The sequence below is a fragment of the Coturnix japonica genome, chromosome 8, assembly GCF_054131305.1.
Source record: "Coturnix japonica strain WE chromosome 8, WE-NBRP24, whole genome shotgun sequence".
Classification (NCBI taxonomy): Eukaryota; Metazoa; Chordata; class Aves; order Galliformes; family Phasianidae; genus Coturnix; species Coturnix japonica.
Window position 1 is genome coordinate 28399184 of NC_140670.1, and position 27629 is coordinate 28426812.

Genomic DNA, 27629 nt, shown 5'->3' on the forward strand with positions numbered 1-27629 from the left:
CCCTTCTATGGTCAGACAGGTCTTGCCTGCCAAGATTTGCTCCCAGAAAAGGGTTCTGGTACCCACATGCCATGGCTAGCAATTCAGAGATTCAACAGCTGAGATAACAGGAGGACCAGCACAACAGAAAGGCACTATAAAGGAAGGGAATTGCTCATCCATATCAGAAGATTCTTGTTTTGCAGGGGAAAGCTTCACCAAGGAGGGATCTCCAGTGGCAGTCAGCCCTTAAATAAGGTCTAAGAGAGGTGCAGCCATGATCCACCCTTTCGGGTCACACAGATTAATTGCCTTCACCTGTGCTCCCATGGCTGAGGGTGTTTTTCCCAGGTGCTCAATCAGTGATTCAGGCTGGTCTCAACAGTTACCACCCTCAGACATGGCCCAGCACCCAAGCCAAAGGCAGTGTATTTAAGTACCAATAAAGATTAGATTCTCTGAACTTCTGTTAACCAGCATTGGAGCATAACAATACTCTGCTGGGACCATGACACCAACTGATGACATAAAAAGTACTGTCCTGTTGGACAAAATAACTTCCTCTGTACTACAGCTACTGGGAAATCTACTCCAGTACACATCTGCCCTGGTCACTGGGGGAGGAACCTTTTCCTATACCTAACTAACATCATAGTGAGCATTCTCACATTACCACTACGTTATGTTATAATGCAACGGAAAGCACAGCAATAATAGCAGCATAGCAAAGTCCTACACTGCAGCAAGCGAGGATATGCCCAAACATAGCAGCCATATGCACAGAAATAAAGGGAAAAAAAAAATCTGCTTACCTTTAGAAGGACTTGGGTACACAAGGATCTCCAGCAAGATACCCTCACCTCCACTGCCAACCCTTAAATGAGGTCTGGGAAGGGGTGGATCCTGGCTCCAGCTCATCTGGTCATTTAGCTGCATTGCATGCACCTGAGCTCCCCTGGGTTGGCCCTGCCTTCCCACCAGGTGCTCAATCATTGCTTCAAGCCACAACTTAGCATTTCTGCTACACACACCATCCCAGCAGAACAGATAAGGAAGTTCACAACCCAAGCAGTGACCATTCCTCACTGGCAGTACTTCTTGACTGCAGTCAAAAACTGTACCAATTCTACAGGTACTTGAAGCAACGTACTGTACTTTACTACATGACACCTGGTGCATGCCAAGATGTCAAAACACACACACACACACACAGGCTATCCCCTACCATACCATCACAATCATAATGAACTTGGATATTTCAACTTGCAAACTCAAGAAATGAAATTCATCTAAAAAATATTTTAATGTAGTAAGTTTGGCTATAGAACCAGTGCAACATAGAGAGGACACCCATTGCATAACCAACTTTACTGCTTGATCTTAACAGAGTAAGCTACAGATGCAACGGATTTACCACAAGTTATTTGGTTAAATTAAATACTGCAGTTAGGATCATGCTGTTCATAGTTGCTGTGGCTTTACAGTACCAATGCTCAAAGGTGGCTGAGTTAGTTTTACTGTAAAATGCAAGTTTACAGAGAAACAAATAATTTAGTATAGTATGCTGTACTCCGTTTCATGCTCAGTCACAATGATAAAGTCTTAGACAAACACTATTTCAGCATTATGTTAATAATGCCAAAACACACAAACTTAATGCCAAATTTACAACGTAAATACAGTGCTTAACAAACAGATTTCTTATGTGTGTTGGCTGAGTGAGAATGCTGCACAGGACTGAGAAGCATCCAAGCACTGCTTGTAGTACGTATGAAGTGAACCACGCTGACAGGAATGCTCTCTCTTCAGAAGGAATTATGGTCCTAGAAGTTTGTGCCCCAAGCATAATATGACACAAAATGAACGTTAAAACTCTTGCCTCAAACGAAGCTATGTTGTTTACAAACCTAAACCAGCAAAAACAACTGAAAACCAGAAAAAGTTGTGATCAGTTGACAGAGATGACAGAGCTCACTTACTGTACGTACTACGTGAACGAGAATGAAATTGTAAACAGACTTTAACCAGGTTAGGTTAATGTATCTGCTCCGAATTAGAGTGTTGTCATTTCAGCACAGGGTGATTTTTAAAGCCAAGGACACTACCAGAGGTTTTATTTTTGTTTAAAGTCAAAACCGATACAAATCTGGAAGCTGGCAAATCTTGTTTTTCCCCCTCATAGTTGAAACAAATGCTACAAGCATTTGAAAATCCCTCTTCAGGTTGGTTTGCTTTTCCTCTATTAGGTACGGTGTATGACTGCTGGCATTGCTCTCCCTGGAAAACAAGACACTGATGCATTCATTTTTAATTGTAAAACTTCCTCCTAATTAAGTTTTCTTTGCAAAGCAATACATAGCTATCATCAGACTGTCAATCATGGTGTCAATCACGGTGTCCTTTTTCTTCTCCCCTTCCACCCCCCCACCCCTAAATTAAAGATATTGCCAAAATGGTTCACGTGAAACTGATAACATTGAACTCATTTACATGAAGTCTGGCTACAAAGCATAAAGAAAAATAGTTTATCCCTGCCGCATATATTATTATTATTATTAAATCTTCTTCCTGCCTTTCAGAATGAACACATGCAAGCATACAGGGGGTCCTGTTTTGTTGTTGCTTTCAACAGGAATGAGAGTTGTGCAAGACATAACTGAATAAACTTTTGTTTCATTTCAGAAAGATTTTATATCACCAACTCATTTACCTTTTTAACTAAAAGTGATAAAAATAAATCCATGGTAATTAAAAAAAACTTAGTCAAACTGCTCTTTCAAGTACATTTTCCCCCTCAAAGGAATCACATTAGCCACGTATGGATAAAAATTCACGTCACAATCATTAGGATTCAGACCATAGGTCCTGACCTCCTAGAAGTGGACTCAGTAGGACCACCTGCTGGGCCCACACAGGTCTGGAAGCAGGCACACGTGCATGTGTTACACCACTCCTGAACTCCCTGATTCTGACTATATCCACCGTCACACCCCCATCACATCCCTGCACCAGGAGAAATAGCACAAGAGACACACAGTGATCTTGGAAAGGTGGCATTCGTTGATCAACCAGGTGCAAATCTGGTTTGTGCTGATGGAGACGTACTTTACAGACCTAATACAGTGGAGAATTTCTCCACAATCCACCCTAAAAATTCAGCTGTGGCAATTAACATTTCCACATGACACAGCCTAAAATACCTCAGTATTTTCTTCAGTCTGGAATTCACATCTCAAACAACCGCAATTATGGAGGCCAATGAAGAGTTAGAGAGGGGTTCTACAAGAGTTGGTCCCAGCACTGAACACCAATACATATAAAAAATGAAAAAGGACAAACTTCTGAGTCACAATTAATAATGGTAATTGGTTCAACTTTTCTTCCTTCCTCTTTAAAATCACCTCCTATTGATGCAAGAGAAAAGTGCAACTTTGCAGCATGTTTGTTCACATCAAGTTTTTCCTCAAGAACACATTTTGTGTAAACAAAATATGGTCTATAAAGTTGCAAAGTGCACAAGCTGAAGGCACAGAGTACAAACATATAGGAAAGCAGATCAAAATAACAAGAAAAAATAAAACCTGGAATTCAAGACTCCCTGACAGAAGATACATTTATATGGGACCAACTCTTAAAAGATGATAATTTTTATACTAACGAAAAAATACTGCAAAATAATGAAAATTTATTCCTATTATTTAATCAAAAGCTCCAGAAAATACCTTGAAGTTTAAAAACTAATTCACTGACATGTTAACTAGTTTTAAGAACGTCCTTAATATTAAGAGTGCAAAAAAGGTTCTTCCATTCTAACGCTTTTGGAAGCTGCTGATTTCGGCTGCCCATTCCCACTTTGACAGGATTATTTTTCAAGGTGCGTTCATCACAATAATTGTAGAGCATGAACTTGCTGAGAGACTAGACCAAGGAGACATGTCTTTCAAAGTCATCCCAATTGTAGCAGCAACTGACATTTTATTATATGAAGAAGAGAGTCCAAAATTCTTCTTCGAGGCATAGTTCGTGTCAGAGCTCAAGTATCATCAGTTGCCACAGAAGGCTCCGGATATCACTTGTGCTCCTCCAGTGTCTGTTGTGGCTAGGAATAAAAGCTGATCCAGTATATTCACTATCTGTACCCCCTGGAGCTTGCACAAGCTGATGAGCCATCTGAAATCATAAAAAAACATTAAAGATATTCTCTCATTAAGATTCCATGTTAGGTCCCTTGCCCTCCTTCCCAAACAATGCTAGAAACAGCACTGCCTGCAAAACATTAACAGTGTAATCTGAAGATGATACACCAAGTAAACACTGATGCATTTCAGTCTTAATAAGTATTCATAATAGAACTGTGTGACATTTTACAGTTAGAAAGGAAGTGAACATGCTCTGCTAAAAAGACAGGAAGAAACTTAGTGGAGAGAATGCAATAAAACAGACTGAAATTAACAGCAGCACCAGAAATAGATACTATTACTAAACTCCAGGGCTATCTAATGACTAGTAATCAGGACCCCAAACTTAAATCCTAATCTAGAATATATGGGACTAGATTATCTCTTGTTGGGCAATACAGTCAACTCTCACTGAATCCAAGAAACAAAACCATGACTACCACCTCTCAAGCTGCCTATAAAGCCTACTGTCCTACCATAAAAGGAAACTAGATTTGTTATGAAGTACAAACAGCACAGTTCAAAATGTACAGAAATGCACATAAATATGTTGGTAGAGAAATGCTCACAGATAAATACCCCCTATTTTTTGCTTGTTGGGACGAACTACACCCAGCTCAATACTGTTGTCAGAGCTGAAGATTCATACTTACTATAAGATAACTCTTCTCCAGCTCTTTTCCGTGACTGGTCACCTCTAAGAAAGAAGAACAAGAGAGTTACGTTCATTTGCCAAAAGGAAAAACAGCTTCTTATGGAGTTACAGAAACAAACTATAAACACAGGAGTTACACACAAAATGACTTCAGCATTCTCAGATTACTAAAACAGATATTAGCTAATTTTATTTACTTAGTCCGTAAAAATAGGAAGTTCAGTTTCATAGGATAATATTTTAACAAATCACAGTAGTTATAATTTCACACTTAACTGCTAGAAGCTGGTTGAAATCAGAAGTTCTAATAACACAGAGTTCTTCCTCTAAAATCAGTCCTAGGGTGATAGACCTGCCATGTATACATTAATTAAAGTCTTCCACTAGAGAAATATCACTGAGCGATTGGCTTGTGTTCCCGCTTTTTACAGCAACAGCACATAATGGTGCTGATCAACTGACAAGTCCAACTGCAGCCTGGCAGGTCATTAACGCTGCTCAAGACACTTTGTTGTGCTGTATTCCTCAGTCAGCATTGAGGAAGTGCAGCAGCAAAGACATCACCATTTTTTGATGTAATTAGAGGAGAGTGTCTACTCTCTAGTAACTCGGAATAGAACAGACTTGACATGCTCTTTCATTACAATAAAAACAACCCTTTCGTACACATATACACATAACAGCTATATATAGGAATGTAACCTTATTTATAACATTTTAGAATTGTTTTATACTCCTGTACAGAGGAAGCAGCATATTACATCTTGAAATGCTTTTCATGGCAAAATGCATTTCAAATATCAATGCAAAACGTAATGAGGTAAATATATCAACTCTACTTTAGCTTTATTTTATCTCCTAACGATGACAGACTCTGTGCACCATTCATGCTTACTAGAATACACCAACTCCCTGACAATCCAACCGCATAAAAAACACCTTCACCAAACTAAATGCTGTCAGTCAATTATGCCACTACAAAGTTGTATTTTGCACTTTTTATTTGTTAAATTGAAAGCAATCTACACCACAAGAGCAACTGTACCAAAGCACAGGATAATGCAATTTCATAAACTCACAAGACATATCAATGCCCCTTTAAGTGGCTAATATCCTTTCTGATCTCCACCAAACCAGCTCGATCAAAAGCATAAAGCAACTGGCACAGCCCAGACTGAACAAGAAGAAAAATTTTCCACTGTTTCATCTACTGTTTGCTCATCCCTCCACCTCAGCTCAAGGCTCCGAAGGGAAATTCTCATTTAAAAGAAATACCTTAGTTGTATAAATAGCTCTGGAAGTGGAATAAAGGCAAGTCATTAAATGACATTTTCAGGAACGGCTTGGAAAAAAAGGCCAGCTTACTGAAAATAAGTGACAAACATAAAAGCCTGAATAAGAACATGATTGTGCACTGGAAGTACAATCAAAGGACAAGGAGGCATGAACTATAACTAGTCTGTTTCATGAAATTACTTTAAGATTCCCAGTCTTTTGCCTTGTGGTTCCATCTGCAGGGCTTGCAGCCCTCAAAGCATGTGCAAATTTAGGCCATATTTTAGATGCTGAGTTATGAAGGTCCTTTATTAACTCTTCAATTAATCCAACAATACTTTTACTTATATTCATCTTTACTGTCCATCACAATTACTACAGAAGACTAATAATTGTTACCTAGTAAACCCATTCTGCATAAGTTCTCTTTGAAGTTTCTGGTCTTGAGCAGCATATTCCTGAAGCTCAGATTCCACAGCAGGGGGTAGAATGTTCGGGATGAATTTAGAAAATAAAGCTGGTGCCATCTGTACCCATTCTGTAAGAAGGAAAGCAATAACAAAATATATGGACGAGATAATTTGTGAAATTTTACTCTTTTGAAGTAACCAGCTGATTTGCTGTGTACTTACATGTACCTATCCACACTCCTATTTCTATAAATAGGGACTTCAAGGCTAAAACCAAGATGGAACACCTCAGTATGACTGAAAGGAGTAATAAAGATCTGATTTGATCATTTTGGCTGTTTGTTTTGTGTTTTTTTTTGTATGTTTGTTTTGCTTTGTAGGAGCAAAAGTAAATATGAGAAATGCTTTCATTCTGAAACAGAATAACTTGAGTTGGGAGAGACCTTAGAGATCATCTCGTTTATTACAAGTTTCAAAGGGCAACCAAACCGTTTCCTTTCCAGTTCCCAGAGGCAGACAGGACTCAGCAGCAAAACCACAGTACATCATTAGAGAATAAAACTCTATAGTTCTAGCAATATTAAAATGTATCTTACTTTCACTAGCTGAACTGCCATTTCAGCACAGAACTCAAGCTCAGACCAAGCTTCAGGTACCATATACTCATGGATATTTTCAGTGCTTTCTGAGTTGCTGAACTCTTGTCAAACATGCTAAAATTCTACTCAGTCCCACAGAAATCACAGAATGAAAGAGTTTGGTGCAAAACTGATTCAAGTCTGCAACGTATTTTTGCTTTTGATGTGGTTATTGTTGCGTATGATGTTCACAATGTACTCAGGAACTAATTTAAGGTGCTGCACGAAATGATACCATTCAAATAATGGCTTCAGAGAAGAAACTGTCATTCATTTTACATCAAAGATCTGACCTTTTGAAGAGCTGCTGACAACAACTCATTTCAACACATCACCTTCAAAACCTCCATCATAACTGACTCACAAAAAAAACTCCTTTATTCTTAGAGAATACAAGAGAAAGATCTTCCTGCAGTCTTATGAGCACAGAGTCTGCTGCTGTGTTATTGGGGTAAAACAACAAAAAAAACCCAAAAATCAGAACTTAGGTACCCACATATACCACCTTGTGCAGGCTGCACTGCAACTAAGCATTATGACTGACAAAACACAACACACGTGCATGGTAAATATACATTAGATAGTTACCAACATATCAACATATTTGGTGAAGTAGGTCAGAACAACAGTAGTGAGAGATTTAAGCACTTGTCTTTTTACCTGGTCTTAGAGTGTACAGGCCTTTCACAATATTTGCCATGGTCGATGGAGTTATTTGAAAGGGTGTTGACTGAGCTTCCAAAAGTAAAGCTGAAACAAAATGAAGTATAGTTATCCATCTGTGTAATTTAAATGTAGGGTTTTACTCGGATACTTTAGTTCAAGAGAAATAGAGCAATTGCATCCTTTTTGTTATCAGATATCCTCAAAGGAAACAGCCACCTATTTCAACTTGGTTCTTATTAAAGCTTTATTCTTCTGTAGAAGTATTCAGCTCAAATTATGTAAGGTAAAAACACGAAAAATTATTTTTCACCCCTTTTCTGAGAGGCAGTGGGAGCTGTGAGGTAAAAACAAGCGATCAATGGCTTTAAGTAGTCTGTTACACATTAACAATTTATTATTAGAAGCACTCTCACCAGTGTGATAAAAACCTGCAGAGTCACCAGTCTCCCTTTGTATTACATCTTGCCTATAAAACTAAGGCTGGATTGAAAGTCCATCAATGAAGCAGTGCAGAAAAAAACCTAGAAATTAAATGAGTCATTTGTTCTTTTAAACCAAAGGAAACATTTCTATTTCATTCTTGAAACCTATGCCCTCTAGTAAACATTGCAATAATTGCATCTTCTTCTAATAGAAATAACTGTCAATAACAGATATCCATTGCTTATGCAAAGCTGGCCAGACCTTCAGCCTGCACTGCTTTCTTACTTACTTAGATTTGAATTATAAAACAAACAAAAGAAAAGATAACTGTGTTTAAACCAACTGCAGCCTGTCAGTCTTTGTGCCCCTATGAAGCACCTGAATAGCACACAAACCCTTGCAGAGAAACAACTGTTACAACTCTACCTAAAGGGCATATCTCCTGCACCTACACACTACGGTCTCTGGTTTTCAAACATCTTTGCTTCTCCAGTTCCAGCTTCCATACCTGTCACTGTAGCACTTAACGTAAGAAGAAAAACCTGCAATATTACGTTCTGCTCATTCTGAAGCTGTGTAAGTGGCTCACAGAAAAAGCCAGATTACTGAAGCTTTTTTTTCTCTCTAACCTCTCATTCCAAGTGATCAAAGTTGTTAAACAGAACTGTTATAGTTCCATGTGAATTAAATTCATCTATCTTAGAAGTGCTTGCACCTTTCAGCTGAAGGCTTGAGGTGGTGAGGGCATGCGATTTGTTTTATAATGACATATTTACAGCCAATTTCCTACTCTTCAGACTCCTGGCAGCTAAGAGAGCTACAAGTTAAAAAGAGGCTAATGCTGTGTAAGGAATATATGCCAGTAGATAGTCATGGAAAATCCATGCAGTGTGTACGGGTAGCCTGTGCTCTGTAATCTGCGGGTGTCCCCACTGCCTTTGTCCTGCCTTTTAGAGAAGCATGGACTCCCCATCCCTGGAGGTGCTCAAGGCCAGGTTGGAAAGGGCCCTGGGCAGCTGATCTGGTCGGTACAACCAGCTCACAGCAGCAGGTTGGAGCTCAATGACCTTTAAGATCCTTTCGAACCTAAGCCAACCTGTAATTCTATGACCCAGTGCCAGGAGGTGGCACACACACAGAGCAGGGTGAGGCAAAGCCTCGGGTGAGTGACAGCAGTAATGACTCTATGATACCATCTGACCACCTCCGCAGCGCCTTTGAACTAATATTGCATCTTACAGACTAAGTAACCAATATGTAAAGAAGTTAATTAGCCTACAAATAGTCTAGAAAATAACTCGCGGCAGATTCAAAGAAGAGGAGCGTGGGTTCCCATGATGAAATGCTTTGAGTGCAGGGAGAGATATGAGATGCTCTGGAACACCACTAACCTGAGGGAAGCCAATACCCGTAAGGGCCTTGGGATTTTTGTCATGGATCCCACAGCCCTTTAGGTACTCTGCAGTGACCAAGTTTTTCCACCACTCCACAGCAGTGCTCCTTAACAAAGGTTTAAGTTACTGGCTTTGGTAGATGTGTTCCAAGTTGTAATTAACAACGCTCTAAAAATTATAAATTCTTAACAAGAACAGAACTGAATGCTTAACTAAGCTACAAAATAAATGTATTAATGAGGTTCTTATTCCATCATGCAAAGTGGACTGTTTAGTACTTAAATTTAGTAATATATACAATATTTACAGTACTTTGCAGAATAGAAACTGATATTCTCACAGAGTTACAGCCCTCCTGCTGCTCTAAGTGAGAAATCAGTAAGAAATGCAGAGACAGAGCAACAGAAAGGGAGTTACTGGCAGTGCACAGCCTCAACAAAGCGTACTAGCAGAAGCCTACCTGCCATTTTTGCCCTTTCAAAATATCATTAGATCACACACAGGCAAATCAACAGTATAATAAATTACTTCTCTCAGCTGAATCAAATCACCTGATCCCAAACACCCTTCTTCTTCTCCTTCACAATGTCAGATTCCCATTGGTTTCAAATCTCAGTCCTCACTACTAAACCCAACCCGTGCAAAGCATTCCACCAAACACAATGAAACAGGAAGGGAACTAATACAAACAGCGTCCACAAAATGTGGATGTGGGTTGTTTGGTTGTTTTGTTATTGGTTGATTGGATTTTTGGTTTTGTTTCACAAGCCTGCTGCCTATTTTGTTATTAAACTGACTAACGAAGCTTGACCATGTATTACTTGTTCATTACTTTAACCCAGCTACAATTGAATGGAATAACTCAGCTGGGACGGGCCCACAAAGATAAAGTCCAACTGTCTGACCCCCCTCAAGGGTAACCAAATGTTATGCCTATTATTAAGAGCATTGTCATGTGCCCTTATAATCATATTAGAGCATTATCATCTCTTCCGTATTAATATATTAATACACATTAATTGCTGATTAAATCTTCAGAAGCCTCCTGCATGAAAGCAACCTTCCTTCTGGCTTAACACTCACTCTGGCAGTTACACCAAATCCCTTATGATATTGCATTTGTATTTCCCAAAATTAAACCAAAATAGTTTCTGGTCATTTAAATTCTTCAGAAGCCTGAAATAAGTTAAAGCTATGTTAGAGAAAAACATGAAGGTGGATCTATTCCTAAGCAGTTGCTACTAGGCATTCTAATGAGGCCAGAGATTACTTAAAAATATTCATAGTATAGCCCAAAAGCTTTATTAAATATCTAATAAAAGCACTACAAACTAAAGCTTTCAAGTCTTAATTGCATGGAAAAATATTCAATGCAGTTACAAAATAAATTCAAAAACAAAGCTATAAATGGAAAAATACAGACTTTGGGAATTCTGTAATTGGAGAAGCATTTTTTCATCCTTACAGTTTCACAAAGGTCTGTTGAGATGGGAACATTTTTGCTATTCCCTTCCAATGTGCCAAATGAAACACAATAGTCATTACTTGGGAATAACATTTCTGATCAAAACAATCTTCTTGCTTTGTGGTGCTGCAACATGAAACAAAGAACATAAGAAATGCAACTGCAACTTTCCAAAGGAACTTTGTTCTTCAATTAAACATTTGCTTCAGTGACAAAATTTTGAGCTTAAGTGATGTTGAACATGAGTGCGTGGTACCTGCTAACAGTACTGATACCAGTATGGCTGCTCTACAGTTACTGAGCCCTGCTGAATCACAACTCCCATTTCGACACTGCTGATCCCTCCTGTAAACCTGGTGGGTGTTCTTGATTATTCCATCAGGTTGTGGAACGCAAGGTACAATGAATATTGGTAGATGAATAAGCTATTCTGTATTGCCCTTGAGAGTGTTCAAGTACCCTCTGAGGTCTAAGAACAGACTGACATAAACGTGTCAATTCAATGTCTTAAAAAAGGAATGGCTCATTATCTTGCAATAGCAGTGCCCCAGCACACTTGTGAAATAAATGGCACACAACTGCAATTGATGGCTATTAGCAATCACCTGTGTCTTCCTATGCTTGGAAAGCAGAGCATGAGATTTTTAATGAAGAACTCAAATAGAGGTTGCCCCTGAATAAAAAAAGAATACTGTTTTATGGTTCAGAATGGAAATTTGAAATTGAGCTGTTGGGATGATACTATTTGCCCACATATCTTAACCTAGAAATTAAACATTGCAAACCAAATCACAGTTCTGTGACTTCCAGGAAAGAACTTGTCAATATACGCATTTTTTCCACACACCTTGAGAAGTACCTTTTGTTTTATATAATAGAAACCCTGCATCTCCCATACAATTTACTGTCAACTTACTGTTAGGTACAAAGATACTGGAATGGGTCAGTGTATTCTCCTCACACTGTGTTGCCTTGCTTTAAGACCCTTAGAAAGGAATCTTCTCATCTCGTCTAACCTATTGAGACACCAACTCTAAGCCTTCAGACACAGCAAGTCATACCACAAGAGAGTTATTTGCCCTTTTTTCCTTAAGTTTGCTTTTAAGAAATCTACCATTTATTTTTCCATATCAAACAAAACAATATATATATATATATATATATATATATATATATATATATATATATATATATTTAATGAAGGTAGCAAGGTTGTGCAGATTCTCTTCTGCTGTTAATTTTGCACACAAAGGAAAAGCAAAGCAGTGTGATGTAAGCAGTAAGTAGTAAGCAGCCAAAGAGATGAGGGTCCCTTACTTCATTGCCATTATGGTGTTTCTGGAGGTCAATAATACTCAGTTACTAGCAGTGTAAGGCTGTACGTGCCAGCACACCTTCCCTGCTCATCCACACATCTCTGCAATGCAAACACAGACACTGACAATTGCAGTAGAGAACAACAGCTTTATTCATTTTCTGTCACTTTCTATTCCATTTGTACCTGCTGCAACCAAAAAGCACACTGCACAAGCTCATCACCAGAAGCTGCTAACAGCCCTTTTCAGCTTCCAGGTCAACTTCTCCAGTATCTTTCAGAAACCACCCACATGGGAAATCTCTTTCCTGCCACTTTAAAGGTAGAATCCTTTGCAAGATAAATTACCTTTCTCTTGAAGTATATCTCCACAAACAAAAAATAAATTAAGAAGATGAAACAGCAAAATCCCTTCACCTTCACTGAATCCAAGGGATAGATCTTTCTAAAGCTACTTTTCTTTCTATGACTTGTTTAAGCTACCATTTCTTTTCTTCTCAACACTAAGAAGCCAGGACCTTGACAGCTTCCACCGCAGGATTCCAGCCCAAAGCTCCTTTACGTTCCATAAGGAGAACAGTGGGTAATTAAAACCAACGGATCGATCCACCAAGCAGAAACAACAGTACATTGCTAATGGAACAAACAAAAAGAGTTATTATAGAGCAACCTTGCTTTTTGTACTAAGCTCAAACTCTTAAAAGGGAATAGCAGCAGTTAGTTAAAACCACCCTCCACCACTGGTTTCCTACCTGTTTTTTTTTACCTGCAGGTAAAAAAGATGAGAGAGCATCAAGAGCTGTTAGACACTTACACAAATAAAGACATTTGAAGACCTCAGTAATGACCATTTCTCTAGACACAAGGCAGGGTGTTTCCAGGGCACTGCCATTACAACCCAAGAAAGCTACCAGAGGTGACAATAACTGCAGGAACCCAGAATGAAGAAAGGCAACATTCTCCTACTGACAAGTAGGTATCACATCTGCATTATTTACTTCTGAGGCTTCTTGTAAATAAGACGCTATATCTTTCTTTGTTACATTCATTTAAGCAGTTCTGCACACCACAACTTCTCCCAAGCCATTTTATACAGCACCCTTATCAGCAAGAGCCAGCTTCAGGCCTCATAAGGAAAATCACCAGGTTATTTTCACGTAGTTCGTAAGCATCACTTTAATTTGAAAAGCACTGACTTGATTAACACGTGCCAGGATAAACATCCTTCACAAGAACACAACCATGTTTTTATGTAATTTACATAGTGACGTCAGCTGCTCAGAAGTGCTCTGAAATCCAAGCTTTGCAGGCAAGATCTGTCTGCTTATGCTGCATTTTTTTCTGCAAATAAAGAATTCTCACCCTCTATTTACTAAGCACTCATACACATTCCCCATTCTGTCAGAAGCCTCTTCTGCATCCTCCTGCTTTCAGCCACACAGCACAAGTACGAGGATCCCCTGGCAGCCTGAGCAGTATCAAATGCTGAGTAACAGGTGCACGTTACACTTGTTCCCTGACACCTCTTTCTCTCTCTTTTAATTTGAAATAGAGAAGGAACTTGTAAATGGAACTGAGATTTCCTTACAGTCACTTCCTGAACACAGCACCTTGGATGGAAGTGCCAGCTGCCGGGCTCTGATAGAAGGCACTACAAACAGAAATGCCTGCCAGTGAAAAACATAGCAACAAAATCAAGAGCAGGTTTTACTCTTTTCCTTGAGTTTAAATCACAAGCTGATTCAATGAATGTTTTGGTACTGCTTTCTTGGAGGACACACTTCATGCTAAGAACACCAAGAACTCAATTTTTTCAGTACAGATCACAAATCATTGAATTTGATTTCCTATGTATGCCCACTCAAAATGTTACTCTCTTCCTTTGTAACACACCAACACTATTCCTGTTTAACCAAATCCATATAATACTTTAGAAAACAGTATCACACATTGAAAATCACATTTGAAAGTCAAGCCACAAAGCTCATATATACACACATATGCTATTTTCACAGAGCTGTCACATTTCTGAGAGTTAAAAAAATACCAGTCTTCCTGGTATGAATATCAGCAATCTACAGCAGCTGAAAAAATACACTACTATTTCTCTGTACCTCAACAGTATTACATACACTGTGCATGTTCAGTAATTTAAAGATCCCACTATTCAAGGTTTAACCAAGTCAGATCGCAGTTAAGAGTTATGCAAGTCTTAGGAGTAAAGCAGTAACAAAATGACATAGCTTTATTAAGGCTAAAGTAGCCTGAAGAACGACTGAAATGAAATCTAAGAAAGGTGCTCACAAACAACACTCTCCAAATAGAGCAACAAGTCAGGTGGCAGATTATTTTTCACTGTTTTCCTTCAGTTTTACTTCTCTAACTACCACTGAGCTGGGGAAAAGTACTATTTTTCCCACCCCCCTTTTATTGCAATATATAATCTGTAGCTTCTATTTAACTCACCTCTGTCAGTTCACAGAAGACTAACTACACAGCAGCACATCTGACGTTACTTACATTCTGCAGATTTGATTAAAAGTGTGACCTTTACTTTCTCATTGAAAAAAAAATTACATTCATATTTTCATTGCCTGGAACATGCACACGCTTAAATCGAACGTCAGTTGAATTTTCCATCATCTTGTTGGAGGAATCATCATATGACGTTTCATTAAATGTCTTTGGCCCAAAATAAAACATTAGGCGATGGATGGACCTTTCTCACTGACCTCACATTTCCTAGGTGATCTGATAATGCCTAAAAGCAATACATCACTGACTTTCCCAGGCGGCAAGAAAAAGATGAAATTACAGTGATTATCTCCACTTATTCTGCTGTACCTCAAACCCTTTGGTCAGAGGAGAAGGGCATTACTAACCAAGCAAGGAGAAAGAAAACCCGACCCTTACCACCCATCATCTGGGTACAGCAAACACTGCGTAAAGCTTCAATGTAAAATACCAGAGCAATCATGACTTTATACAAAAATAAAAACATGTAAAAATAACTGTTGATTTGTACTCCTTGATGTGGTATATCAGAAATCACAAGTTTTGTAACAAAAACTCAATTTTAATACACTTAATTTCCAACCAGTAATGAAAAACAACAAAGAAGAAGCAACATTCCTTCCTATGCCTTCAAAAGGAATTTGTATTTAAGCCCTCTTAACCATCTGCTGTCTTCTCTTTGCTGTGGATTTCTGCAATATCTGAAAGCACTGCAGTTTTCCAGACTCCCATTATAAGAAAAAGTCAATAAGGGTACTTACGCATTAGGTTGTAAATGTGCTTTTCTGCAACATGTTCCGTAAACAGCTTTATAAGGTCATCTTTTAAGTCTCTGTTAAGCTTGGTTTCTATGTAAAATTTATTCTGGAAAATAAGACAGAAATATTAGTGGTTGATTTTCATAATAGGAAATAAAAACTTTTTAAATCCTGTATAAAATAGTTTATATTTTTAAAACGGTAGAATATTTAACCTGCAAAATACTTCCTTAACTCCTGCTTTTATATTACGTAGAACAGTCCTGCACAACAAAAAAGTATTTAAAACTAAGACTGCATGTGGTACTACAACATTAATAAAGTTAATTACCTACAGATGTTTGGTTTTTAAATGTATCTACAGATACATCTACATGTTGATCCAGATGAGAATCTGTAGGAAAAAAAAACTGGTGCAATTCAGAGCATTATAAACACATAAATAGCAAAATAGAGCTGGATATGACATTTAAAATACCTAACTGTGATTAAGCCATTAAAATAGGCATACTGTAGTAATAAATTACCAGTAGAGATACCCACTCATGTGGTTCATTAACAGCCCCAGAGGACAGATATTCAAAATTAATGTACTGTGGAAATAAGTAAGATATACAAACCTGTATTAAACTAAGTTACATTACAAATTTTAGGATCCAATTATCTTGACCCACTCAGCATTAACAAATTTGTCTCCTCAGCCCTCAGAAGAAATTCTATCGTGATTTCTCTGAGGGACTTTAAACCCAACGTACCGCTTGGCATTACTCCTCAGTTCCAAGTCTGCAATTAAGACCAAGATTTCCTGACCATATTTTAAGTGTGGGCATTAAATAGCTAAAGGTGTAGTTGTCTCATGAATATATCTCCTATCACTTTAATACTAACTTGAAAAAAGGCAAACTGAACCCACCTGGACAACCTGCATAGTATTAAGTAGCCATACGACTAGAAAATCAACTTAATCTTAACATACATACTAGAACACTTATGTGATACTTTATTTTCCACCAATGGTTAACTGTCACTGCAACAGAAATTCGCAGTAATAGAAGAAGCTCTACTACTAAGAAGCACCAACATACACACTGTACTTCAGTCTTCCATCAACCCGATTTCTTAAGGCTCCTCTACAACTCACACTGACCTCAACAAGCACAGGACACCGTCAAGCATTTCTTCTAGAAACCACTTTGACTAACATTCAAAAACATGATTCTTTTAGTATTGTTAAAAGGAGAGCAAAACACACTTAAGAGAGAAAGAACAAACAGTACATGGGTGTTTATTACCTCATTCATGTATGTATACAAACATCTTTCTTCACGTATACGCCACAAAATGTCCCCTAGCTGATAAGCAAGTGCAAAGCCACCCAGTCAGAACATTTTAGAGGCAATGATGAATAAGGATCTAATCTCAACTAACCTAAACCCACAGGGTTCACACGAATTAGACCCACCTCATACCACAGAATAGTAGATTTTTAACTACCCAACTATAAATTAGCAATCAAGAACTTATCTTCTAAATGCCAATTTAAAATTTTCTTTGAATACATAATTTTTATTCATTCACGTGTGCAGTGTATTGTCATATGCACAGGCTGCAAGCATCTAGAACAACTTCATGTAGATTTATTGAGCATACAGAATACAATTATTTATTAGGTATTATTCTTGGGCATAAAAACCTTTGTGCTAAGCTGACTTGTAGCTTCATTTGCTTCATCTGAATTGCCGTACCAGAACTCCTGACTCTAAATGCAGTGCGTTTAATCTCCTTCAGAAGAGTGATTTGGTTCTCTGTGATTTCTTGAAAAGTTCAACATAGCAATGGATGTAGCATCACCATCACAAAAAGAAAACCACTTCTACTTTCTACAAAGAAAGAAAGAATAATTCCCCCATAGCAAAGTCAGCCCTCTTAACTGTCATCCAAGGGCTCCATCACCACATAAAACCACATTAAGAAAACCAGGTCCTGTGTTTCCACCATACACACAAGAATATGGCTTGGTACAGACTAGCAAAGAGAAGGAAAGTACTGCTGTTGATTTCAAATGCACAGCACTGAGCCTTAAGGCTAACTACATCTCTTGAGGCCAACAAAAGACAAAAACACATTCTAGTTGTATTAAAAACCTTTGTATTTTCTTTGGCTTCCTAGATTTTTAAACATGTAAATGCATGTCTAAAGTCTTCCTAAGCATTAATAAAACCATCCTTTCAGAACAAAGTTTATTAATGCAAATCAGAGACCTCGGAAACTGCTGATTAAAACAATTACATCACTACCAAAATAGTAAAGTGCTGGCACTGTCAAAAAAAGGCAGAATCCAACAACTTAGTCCACTTCCATTAAATACTCTTTGGAACTACCTATTAAACAAAGTGCAAAGCTATAATTTATATTGGCTTTCAGCTCCTGTAATCTTATTTTCTTGTCTAAATAAAGTGCTGCTGCATGAGAGAAAACTCAATGAGATGCAATAATGTTAGACTGCAGAAGTAGCTGTACATAGAAGTACTTCCAAATATACACAAATAAACTAAGAAGAGAACATTTTCCATTCTGACTTTTCTTGCAGCATTTTCCGTATCACATGCAACTGATTAATATGATATCAGGGAATAAGTTTGAGCCTTAACTTGATTCTACCCTTCAGAAACATTTTTTTTTTTTAATTAAAGGAAAGTTTTTTGCTAAAAACTTTTTATTTGAGTTTTTATTTCTAAGCAATATCAATGTAAGGATAACTTCTCGGAATAAGGAAACTCCAACCTTTAATTACTCTTTACCATTAAAAACAAGCAATAAGCAACTTGGCATTTTGACTAAAGTTATGCAAATTGCAGACTTTTTCAGAGATACAGAAGAGTGATAAAATCATCCTCACAACCTGCCCAAACTACCAAGTCAATGTATAACAAGTCAATAAAATATCTCGAAAAAGATATAAATAACGGCCTATTTGGTAAGGCTGCTTTCGAGTCAAAATAGAAGTAATTCCTCCTATTTCTAATAATGGAATATTAGGGCAGAAAATCAATTCCAGAAGTCTGCATTTAGAAGCACAGCTTCCCCTTCTTCTCCCCACACATCTTTATCAGAACTGCTATACAGGTAGCAAAACGTGCCTGAATGGTAAGATATACAAGAAAAATTGTTAGAGCTGCATTTTACTCCTTTCAGCTTTTAGTCAGAATCTTGTGCATAGACATCCCTTATTTGAAAATAATTTTCTAAAACTTACCATATATATGAAAAGAGGCACAATGCTCTGCAATGCTCCCATATATTGTCCAAGAGCTATGTTAAATCTTTCAATATAGAGATCTGGAGGGCTGGCCTGCAAGAAACCGTAAAAGTCAGGTTGTAATTTGAACAAGAGAAAGATCTGTAACAGCATGGGCTATGCTTTTACAGCAAACTCAAAAACTACACAGTATGTGATCCACTATACAAAGCCTATACAAAGCAAGCCACATATCTTTCCAGAGTTTCTACCATCGCTCCCTCCAGCAAGGAGGGTTTTCACCACTAAGTGATTTTGCTTAGGACTATGTGTCAGAACAACTGCATTCAGTAAGAAATTCTCCATGCCTGTAGCAAAATAATATTTAGCACATGCAAATAAGAACATTTATTAAAGAGTAAGTATTCTTCTTTGAAAACGCCCTCTATCAGGTCTACAAATCCACAACCAGATTTCATAGCATCAGTGTGTGCACTGATCCTGCTGCTCTGAGACAGAAAAGCGATGCTGAGCAGCTGCCTGGTAATTGAATGGGCACAGAGCATATTCACCAGCTGCAGAGAGCACTGTCCTTCCTAGAAAGGATTTTCATGTTACAGCTGGGTCACACGGAGCAAGGCAAATATTCAGGGTATTGAGTCAGAAGGACTGTGAAGTAATAACTTCAGAGAGCTCTACATCTGGAACCTCCACAAAAATCCACTGCACAACCTTGTAGCCCCAGGCAAAACTGCCATACAAAAATTGGAAGTGCCTTCTCTCTGACAGGCCTTGCAGCACCACGATGACAGCGCTGCTGTTTTCTGTGTAAAACACCATTTTTCTCAAAGGAAAAATATGGAAGTTCATTGCAGAATAGGCTTTTTTAGCTAAGTCAAGTTGTGAGGAAGCAGGAAAATGGGAATTACTAATCACTGCTTGCTTTACAAATACTTGAGGAGATTCAGGAAGCCACATCGGAACACTCAGGAGTGCATTAAGCCAAGGATGGACATACCTGGCCATGCAGAGCTAAGGTGAAGCATTCCTCCATTCACCCCCATATTCTGACCATGCAAAGCCAGTTCCCAACCACTGGCCACCTCCCGCTCTCCTCCTGTGCTCCCTTCAGAAGAGTAGAGCTGGCTGCCTGAGCTTCTGCTGCTACACAGCTAAGGACAAAGTGCTGCTCACTTACAAGAAGCTTCTTTTCTCTTGCACCATTTTCCTCTCCTACAGCCCTACGCAAGAGGGTGAAAAATGCAGCAGCAACAAAAAGCTTGCAAAAAAAGAAGCTCAAATATCTTTCACAAAGCATCTGCAATGTGAGAAATGCTCAAGGCTGACTGCACCTTAACTACCTTATCACAATGTACAGCTCTTATCTTTAAGCAGCAGATTTTTCAGCCTTTGCATGAACACTCAGCAGAGGCCCCAGAGAAGTTAGAATTCACATTGGTGTTTTGCTCCATTAAGTGGTCTCCATTTACCAAACTTTTTTTTCTTTATGTTGGCTTCCTTAGTTCCCCTTCTTAATATGCTTAATGAACACACGGGGAATTCTCACAGCCAACTCCAATACAGAACACATGTTTCATAAAGGAAGGTAAGCCTGGCAGAGGAATAAAGTGTTATTCTATATGTTTTTGACAAAAGTTATGATCAAAATGAGGAATAACGATATATACGTTTTTAATCTCATTGCAGATTCTGTTCTCAGGGGCAGCCAAACAAATTTTAGTGCAAAATGCCAACAATATATAGAAGTGCCTACAAACCCCAGGGACTCCTTTTCATGTGTGTATATATATATATATATACACACACACATATGAAGATCGAAAATTCATTGCAAACAACACACAGTGAAATCTGCATTTCTAAGCAAAACATATTCCTGCTTCAGTTCTTTTTAACCTCAACTTTAAATATGGCTACACTCCCTGGTTCCTAAAGACTCAGTAAGCAACTTCTAAGATTAAAGAAAATGGAAAATTCTACTTCAAAGAGCATGTCAAACAGCAGACAAACAACAGCCTGACGCAGGTTACTGCTTTTCTCACACTGACAGTCCACACTTTCCACTCAAAAGAAAATACAGAAGGCATTTGGACAGTTTATCACTCCTGTTTACAGGAGCCATCAAGGCTTTTGGTTTGATACATTTTTGCTGCACTGAAGATGAAAACACCATTTGCTCACCATGCAAAGCCTGCGTCACATACAGAGTAATGTTAAGAAGGAATAAGAAATGTACACCCAGCTGCCTTCCAAGAACAACCTCAAGTCTTCAATCACAAAATACCTGGAATTTCTTGGCTACCACAGCCCTATAACCAAGCAGAAAATGAGTGCTCAACATCCGAACAGGAGTGAGAAGCCCAAAGAGCTTCACAGGAAGCACTCACCAGGCAAGCATTCAGCCTTGTTCTTAACCATTAGAAAGCAAAATCATGACATTCACATATCTCCTTACCACTAAGTTTTACACTCCTGGTAGCACTTCAGCACTGGAGATGCTAACAGAAAGGCACCAACAACCAATAAATAAATAAATAATTTCAAAACAGAGCTTGACAACCAAACTCTCCTGAGTTACTGCTTGATTTGTAAACCTAAAGAAAACCACTCACAAGTACAGGCCAAAGAACTCAGAAACAGTATTTTCACAGGTCATCTGAGTCACTAATCTGTGTGGGGAACACAGAAACAGCTCTGTGTTTTCTGCACACTGTGTGTCATTGCACAGCTGCTCAAAACAGCCAGACTGATAGCAATTATTTGTCTGAGCATAAGAGCTTTTTCCATGTCCTTATATTCATGTTAGTATGACAATCACTGGAGTGGGAATAGCTTCATATGAACTGCAAGAATTTTATTTATATTAAAAAAGCATTGCAGTAAGTCAACATAAGCTTTATTGAGTAAACAGAGGTTGCTAAGATTCTTCTATTCAACGGCCAGCATTAGAGCAGATGTGCATTTAAGAATCTATACAGTCTGCTGTGATTTTATAAAAAAAAATAAATTGTTTGAATTGGTCTTTAAAAATCATTTCTATCAGCTGAGGGATGTATTAAAGCAGTGACTCATACAGAAAGAAAAATGTACTGCTAGCTTAAGGATTTCCCAAAAGAGGAACCCTCATTCCTCCACTCCTCATTCTGAAACCCATCAATCTGACAACTTATTTCCTCTTTCAAGAGGCTCTACATGGAAAAACAGCTCAAATCCTCTCCTACAAAAGCTCTCATCTACCACTCACAGGGTTAAGAACAGTTTCCAGCAGCAACCATTTTATGTGTCCCTTCACAGGAGAAAGCAAGGTCAGATTACTCAAACTGTGATTGAGCTGCATTCAAAAACAAGTCGAAGATGTTAGAAGATGTGATGGAAATACATTCTATCAACATCTTCAACTTGTTTTTGAAGACTTTTCCATTATAAAGTACTGCAGCTCTTGTTAAAGACTGATGATGCTAAGGACATCCTAAGTCCCTAAAACCCTAGCATCTAATCTAGTATCTAGTTATTTCAATGAATTTGCATATGCATGAAAAATGAGTTACTTTTTTCCCCCCTCCCCAGTCTGAATATCATAGACTGAACACACAAAAGAACAAGCAGAAGACAGGCTGCTGACTCAAGGCCAAACTGGCTCATAAGAGAGAAACAATGACAGCAGGTCTTTGTTTGAGAACACAAAACTAATGTGTTTATGAATACTCATCTGGCACAATCAGCAACATGCTCAGTAAAGTTTGCATTCTTAGACTGCTGCACGGTTCCCTTATCCTGGGAACACACTGCCAGGATGCCAGCACACATGTTGCACCTGGCAAGTGCAAATGGAGTGCAGCTATAGCCACACCAACTAACTTGTTATTTGTGTAAATGCTCTGACTCTTTTAAAGCAGCTTTTGTTCTTCCTCAGTAAAGCATCATTTGTTTACTTTGCCCTGCAGGTACAGGCGATTCCCAGGTCTATCTCACAAACCAAACACACTATCAAAACTTCTCATGAAAAACAGTTATCAAGCCAAAGTACAGCTGATTCAAAGACTGACAGTCATCCCATTAAAAAGGCTGCCCTCAAGCCATACATCATGAAATACTTGTAACTGTCCTCACCTTTTTGACATCCACACACCAAGATGTACATCTTTCTACCACATCTGGTTTCTGACAAAGTTCTACCTCTGTTCATTTCATCTGATTCAGTTCTGTGTGATCAGATCATTAGAAGCCTGTTTTACATGTTATTAATTATCATTCCCTTGGTAAAACTTCTGGATGAACACCTACAGCACCAGAATGGTATTCTTCTCCCCCTTAAATATCACTTAAAGGAAAACAAGGCATCAAAACAGTATCTAACACTGCCCAGTTCAGTTTCACCATGCACTCAAAGCACTACCTGGTTGCACTTCACTGTAGTAATCATGGTGTTATAAAGTTCATAAGCAAACCACAACAAGCCACCTAAAGCTTCACAATCTACTCCCTGTAATCAGGGGAAATACTGACAGTTACACAACAGTTTCTAAAACAAAAACAAAGTTCAGAACGTAATCTGAAGTTCCAGATCAAGCATTTGACTGCCTTGCCATGTTAATCAGATTAGTAATCAGCTTCATCATCTTCATAGTAATCATCATCAACAAACTGGGGAATGAAACGACAGCCCTCTCATCAATGGAAAAGGAAATTCTCTAAAATCACATGGAACAAGCAGGAAACAAACACGATACAGAAAAAAGAGGCAAGGAAGTAACAGGCTGTCCACAAAGGATACTGCTGACTGACTTCTAAAGACAAGTGATGACAGACAACAGCACAATACAAGGCTCTCAGTTCCTAGAGATGTGACAGTACTTAAGGTAGTAGCAGAATGACTCTGACAGCAATCAGATGCTAATACATATTCTTCCAAATAATCAATAGATTGGAAGATGAGAGAAGGTTTTTTCCATATGCAGCCCCAGTCAGTCTGAGAGCTGGCAACCAAGAAGGCTCAGAAGCTGTAAGGATTAATATTAGGCAGGAAAGCTCTCTGCTATTGCACAGCAAAGACTCAACCTGCAGGTCGTGGGCACTACACAACAATTGTGCGTGTATCATCCACCAGCACCAGACTGCTCAGCTTTGTTCGTAATAAAACACACTCATCTCATCATATAACAGAGGAGAAAAACCCCAAGCTCTCTAGAGCATCCAAGAAGGTAGAGAGGCTATCAGCAACTGTCTCCAAACTCAGTTCAGTGCCTTTAGACAGGTGGAATTTAAGCAAGAAATTCTGCCATCTCAGCTCTGTTTGGTTTATTTTAAACACCACGCAAGCAAACTAGTATTTATTTACTTGGAGAAAGACGGGACTTCACTTATTAACTTCACTGAACATAAGAATTACAGTGGGTGAACTGAACTGTTTCTGACAAAGACACAGAATCAATAGATCCCTTTCTCTCTTTTGCTCTAAACTAAAAGCCTTGTGAACACAACGAACTATTGCTTTTCACCTCACTGTCATTTCCTAAGCGAATTCCTGAGATTTTTCCAACCAAACCAATAATAGGTTAACTATACTTGCACTTCGTCATGGGCCTGCTCAGTGTCTGGGTACACTAGGATGCTCAGTTCTCAAAATCCTTAATGGACACAGCAATTAACTTCAAATGACTTCGCCAAAGCGTAAGAGACATGCTTAGGCCAAACACTCATCATTAATGCAGATATAGCTTTACTATTTTTAAAAGAAAATGTATTTAAATTGAAAGTATGTCTGTATATTCACCCTATCTCATACATCTGAATGACTCAGCACCTACCCACAAAAACAGCTGTCATTATTTTAAACCACAGCATAATGGGCTATGTCCATTACAATAAAGTTTCCAAATAAAGCACCTTGGAATAAAAAATATCATCAGTAGACATACAGGTGTAACAGGCCTCAAAACAACGGCAAGTATATCCATTTGTGTGCTCTGCCTTGACTCTCTTTAACTAACACAATCCAGAATTCTGACCAACTCAAGAGTTAGGGAACCTTCATTTTCCTAATTACTGGAAGTCCCGTGAGGCAAAACTCAATAGTACTAATGCAGAAAAGCTGGTCCAGCATCAGATGGGAGAAAGGAAGGCAACCCTTGCTCATTGCTTCTCCCCTGCTGAAACAGCCGGAGGAAAGGATCACTGACCTGCACAGCCAGGAGGGAGCTAGACACGTCTTGAGATACATAATGCTCCATCTCAAAGGAGAGATGATGCAACAACAAGCAATTCATCTCATTGCAATGTATTTCTAAGCAGGTAACAATCATGGCTTTTTACCCAATGCCAAACATGCTGATTGTGCATTCAGCCCACTCATATTTTCCTAACCCCTCCCTCACCACCACAAATTAATTTCTTCAGCCAAAAACACATGGGGCAGCCCTTCAGGTGTGCTCAGGATAAACACTAATGCCATCCAACACAACACCCAGCCAGCAAGTGCAGAAGTCAGCAGGGGATGACCAAGAACCTCACACACATCCCAGTGCATCCTCAGCAGCACCTGGGGCACACAGGCCAACCCTGACCACCTCCATCCTTTCACTAGCTTCAGCCAAAGGCAGGCTTGCCAGACAAGCAGAGGAAAAAAAAATACATAGGGAGTTATTGCAATGAATGCAGCAAGGAAAGAGAACGAACTCCAGTATGGTGAGAAACTAGCAAAAGCAGGTTCGACTGGTCCCTTTAGATGCTCCACTTCTACCATTTGGTATCTGACAGTTTTACTGCTTCTGCTGCTGATGAGCACTCCTAGTATGGAACAGCTTGCTCTGGCATGTTGGTTACACATAGATATCCTGCAATCCACCTGCCATGAAACCATTGCACTTCTATGCAAAGAAGTTGTTCAGCTTGTCCAGAACAAGACACTGCAACTGCCCGCCATTTCAGTTGTCATGATGACCTGCTTTCAAACATAAAAACAGTACTCTGGCTTGTCCCAAGCAACCTTGGCTCTCTATACATAAAATATTACCTCACAGTATGTCATACCTCACCAACTCAACAGAACTCCACAATTCAATATTGGCGCGTGGAATGAGCTTATACCAGAGTAAGTGAAACATCACATATGCAAATCCTTTCAATGCACAGTATATCCTATTTATACTGTGTGGACTGGAAACTTCCAAGTGATCAACGAAGTGATCTTTAGTTGGCGACTGTAGGGTAAAGATCTAGCACCATACTTCAACTTAAATCCAAGCGACTACATGTAACCAAAAGGTATGAAGAGCAAAGACATAGGATAATAAAATGCACTGTAGTAATGTCACAATCCATAACCAATACAGTTTCTCTACAGAACAATTTTAAGGCATACAGGTTTTTCTTCAAGCAGCTCAAAAAAATGTATTTGCCATTTATCCAAAAACAAGGTCACCTGAAGATGGTACAGTGTTACATTACCACTCTCCTGCCACCTGCCATAAGGTGTGTCTACCCTACATATGAAAACTTTTGCAAGACAAAGGTTGCATTATATGGTTGTCCTTCAACTCCTTCAATAGCTCAGGTTCAGCAGACAACCTTGTTTCTATTCGGAAGAATTGAATGTATGTATGTGCCAAGGGAAACATCAAAACCTGCAGTTTCAGAACTGAGGAAGCTACCAAGGACTGCTGCAGAGAAAAGATTTCGGGGTATTTCCAAATTCAAAGCAGTGTAGTACTCTACTATGGAATGTATCAGAGGAACTGGCCAAACCTGTACAGCTGCAATGATTCTTACTTCTCACAATCAGAAGAAAAATGTACAGGCTGCACCAGTTCAGCAGGACCCAGGGAAGACTTCATTCTAAACGTTATGTTTATCTGCACTGACAAGCAGCTACAGAACAGCTGAGGCTGTCTCTGTACGAGGAATAAAGAAATCATAAAACAGAAAAGCAGCAAGGAATCTAGCTCAAGATGACCTAGATATTTCATAGTTAAAGCCCATCCCAGACATCACATCTACTACATTTGGAGGCATTGTCTTCTTTTGTTTTTTTGTTTTGTGTTTTTAAGGAAAGCAACAAGAGGAGAAGCATGGCATGAGAACAGAACATCAGAATGATTACAGTAAGGTATACTTTGATGGACATGCAAGGTCAGCCAGAAATACCTGATGCAGTTAGCGGTAAGAATCCTCATGACTGAAATTACCTATCAGTTATTAGAAGCACTGAAAGAGCTGCTATAATTCAGGGTTCCTATGCAGTTGGCATCTCTGCTTGACTCAACACAAGCCAGTACAGAACTCAAAAATCAGTCAGAAAATGAATTAGTGCTGCTGCTACTGATGACAATGTCAAGCACATGCCTGAAGATTCTAACCTAAAAGGGATTTTTCAATGAGGAGCACACATGAAAACAAACATGGATGCACAAATAAGATGCAATGAAGATAGGTATATACAAGTTGTATTAGGACTGCTGTAAACCACTGACATCTAGAGATAGCCAAGAAAAATGCAGAATAAACTGTAGCACACAATCTTCACATGAATTATGAAATACCAGCTATGAATTACTGCATACTTGATTCACTTTAATTTCTTCCTTTAGATTTTTGCACTGCTTATGAAGCATAGACTATAAAGCAGTTGATAAAGATTAACAAAGGAATGGCAGATATCCATGTCATGCTCAGATTATATTCGACTAAAGTGTTTACATTTCA

The 27629-nt window shown here is 38.7% G+C and overlaps 1 protein-coding gene across 5 annotated transcripts in view; it reads right to left on the reverse strand.

The window, feature by feature from the left end:
- Nucleotides 1-1263: 1263 nt before the first annotated feature.
- The window catches only part of CACUL1 (CDK2 associated cullin domain 1), an 80581-nt gene continuing 54215 nt past the window's right edge, over nt 1264-27629 (reverse strand). For 2 of the 5 annotated variants that reach the window (XM_085554815.1, XM_015867458.3), the window contains 6 exons: nt 18927-19022; nt 15674-15776; nt 7796-7885; nt 6487-6625; nt 4811-4854; nt 1264-4149 (listed from right to left, as the gene is read on the reverse strand). In XM_085554815.1, coding sequence (XP_085410941.1) covers nt 4109-4149; nt 4811-4854; nt 6487-6625; nt 7796-7885; nt 15674-15776; nt 18927-19022 — 513 coding nt within the window. In that variant the 3' untranslated portion in view covers nt 1264-4108. Of the gene's footprint in view, nt 4150-4810; nt 4855-6486; nt 6626-7795; nt 7886-15673; nt 15777-18926; nt 19023-19926; nt 20207-27629 lie in introns of those variants that run through there. The other 3 variants (XM_085554816.1, XM_085554814.1, XM_085554812.1) reach the window with 3 other exon arrangements.